A 2,059-nucleotide genomic window follows, 5' to 3' on the forward strand; every position below is an offset into this window, starting at 1 on the left:
CGGCTGGCGTCAGTGCTGTGGCTGTTGGAGGAGCAGGGACACGGCCTCAGTGCCGCAGCCCCAGCCGAGGCTGAAACCAAGCCCTGCCAGGGAGGAGGAGTTGTCTTTATTCAGAAGCAAACCAGACTGCTAGCAGAGGACAGCGAGTTGTGAGACATACATTGAGTTAGAAATTCAGGAACCTATTGGCACGGCCTCAGCTGTGGGCGATGCTGGATCCCACCCTGTACTGCCGGGCCCTGGCTACTGCTGCCCGTTGGCTGCCTGTGCCGTGTCCCTGCCTTAGGCTTTCTGGGCAGGTTTGGGGTAGGACCAGGTGAGTATGAAATCTGTGAGGGCTGATGGCAAGTAGCTGAGGGGGATGTAGAGCAGCTTGGCATCCCACCCCACAGAGTAGCGGGTGCGTGGGAAACGGCTGGTCAATGCATGCTCCATGCAGTCCGTGACCAGCGTCAGGTTGGAGTTGCATCTCTCCTGCATCTTCCTGAGTGCTACCAAACCTGCGAAGGCAGAAAGTGCTGGTCAGGCTGCCGGGCTTAGACCCTTGAGCTGAACACAGCCAAAGGGCTTGGTGGGATGACGGGGCAGTGGGACACCCCGTGGCCCTGGGGATGTGCCTTGTGTCAGGAGAAAAACAGCATTGCTTAGCCTTTGGGTGAGGTACTTACACTCCCTCAAGTAATTCTCCCCGTAACTTGCTTTGGTTTCCTCCAGGAGCTTCTCCCAGATGGAAAGTAAATGCTTCTCCATGTTCTCAGCGTTGGTGATCATTGTCTTGAAGTAGCCTGGCTCGATCACACTGACCTTCACCCCGAAGTTGCACATCTCAAGTCTAGAAGGGATCAAGCCCCATGGGATGCAGCAGCAACACCCGAGCGCGTCAGCCGCCCACCAGTGTGGGCTGCGCGTGGGCACCGGTTCTCATGTGGGACACATGGCAGCCTTGTGCCGGAGGTACGGTGGGGAGCCTGACCACCCCAGCAGACCCCGCGACAGCCCCGGCATGTGTCTGGGGCAGTGTGCGAGCAAATGTCTGCTGAGTCTGGATGGGATGGGGGCCAAAGCAAACCTTGGGACCACATGGCCATTGCCCGCAGGATCCGGTGTGGGGGTGAGGTCCAATGGGGGAGGCTCAGTGCCCATGTGGCCACAGCCTCCCTGCTGCTGGGAAGTCATCAGGCAGGGGGATGAAATCAAAGCTCTGCCAAGTCCTTTGCCTTCCCTTCCCCCAGGCTGCCTCTGCGTGAGCTTGGCTGAAAGCGGAGCAGAGGCTGCCAGTGGCAGGCGAGGGTCCCCCCGGGCAGGAGATTGCTCCCGTGGGACCCAAGTCCCATAGCTGTGGCACAAGGTGTCCTGACGTCTGGTCCACATGTTAAGCATCCCCGCAGCCCCTCCGCTCATGCTTCAGCAGCAGCTAAAATGAACTCTGCCTGCGCTCGCTTGTGGTTGCACGAGGAAGGGGTTTGACAGACGGAGGCTCTGCTGGCCGAAGCCCGGAAAAGCAAACTGGGAAACTGAGGGTGGTGTCTACTGTGCCGGACTTACCGGAGACTGTCAGAGAAGGCCTCCACACCAAACTTGGAGATGCAGTAACCCCCGCCAAAAAAGGCAAGCCGGCCCATCACGCTGGCCACGTTGACCACCCGGCCCCGTGCCTGCCGCACCAGGGGTAGGAGGCTCAGCGTCACCTCGATGAGGCCGACCAGGTTGACATCCAGCACCTTGACGAAGTCATCCTTGGTCAGCCACTCGTTAGGGGCGGTGGGGATGGCGGTCCCCGCGTTGTTCACCAGCCCCCAGAGACCTGGGGAAGTGGGACGGGGTGAGCTCCCCTGCCCACAGCCCTGCTCCAGCACCAGCTGTGCTGGCACGGATTGGTAGAGCGGTGGGAGGGCCGGCAGGTGTGACAATAGGGATGACAATGGGGGCAGCTGCCCCATCCTACCTTGGTCGCCCACACACTCCCGGACCCAGGCGGTGGCGGCAGCGATGCTCTGGCTGGAGGTGACGTCCAGGAGGACGGTCTGCAGCCGCGGTGAGGTGGCTGCCCGCAGCTGCG

At 61.0% G+C, this 2,059-nt stretch overlaps 1 protein-coding gene across 1 annotated transcript; it reads right to left on the reverse strand.

Moving 5' to 3' along the window:
- Positions 1-89: 89 nt before the first annotated feature.
- Positions 90-2,054, reverse strand: LOC103917187 (retinol dehydrogenase 16-like; the record flags this gene model as incomplete). Its single annotated transcript, XM_009324296.1, has 4 exons — positions 90-500; positions 669-832; positions 1,546-1,804; positions 1,946-2,054. Coding segments are annotated over 4 exons (750 nt in total), but the record flags the coding sequence as incomplete, so codon positions are not given.
- Positions 2,055-2,059: the final 5 nt, after the last annotated feature.

Source organism: Pygoscelis adeliae, unplaced genomic scaffold (genome assembly GCF_000699105.1).
Source record: "Pygoscelis adeliae isolate BGI_AS28 unplaced genomic scaffold, ASM69910v1 Scaffold1695, whole genome shotgun sequence".
Classification (NCBI taxonomy): Eukaryota; Metazoa; Chordata; class Aves; order Sphenisciformes; family Spheniscidae; genus Pygoscelis; species Pygoscelis adeliae.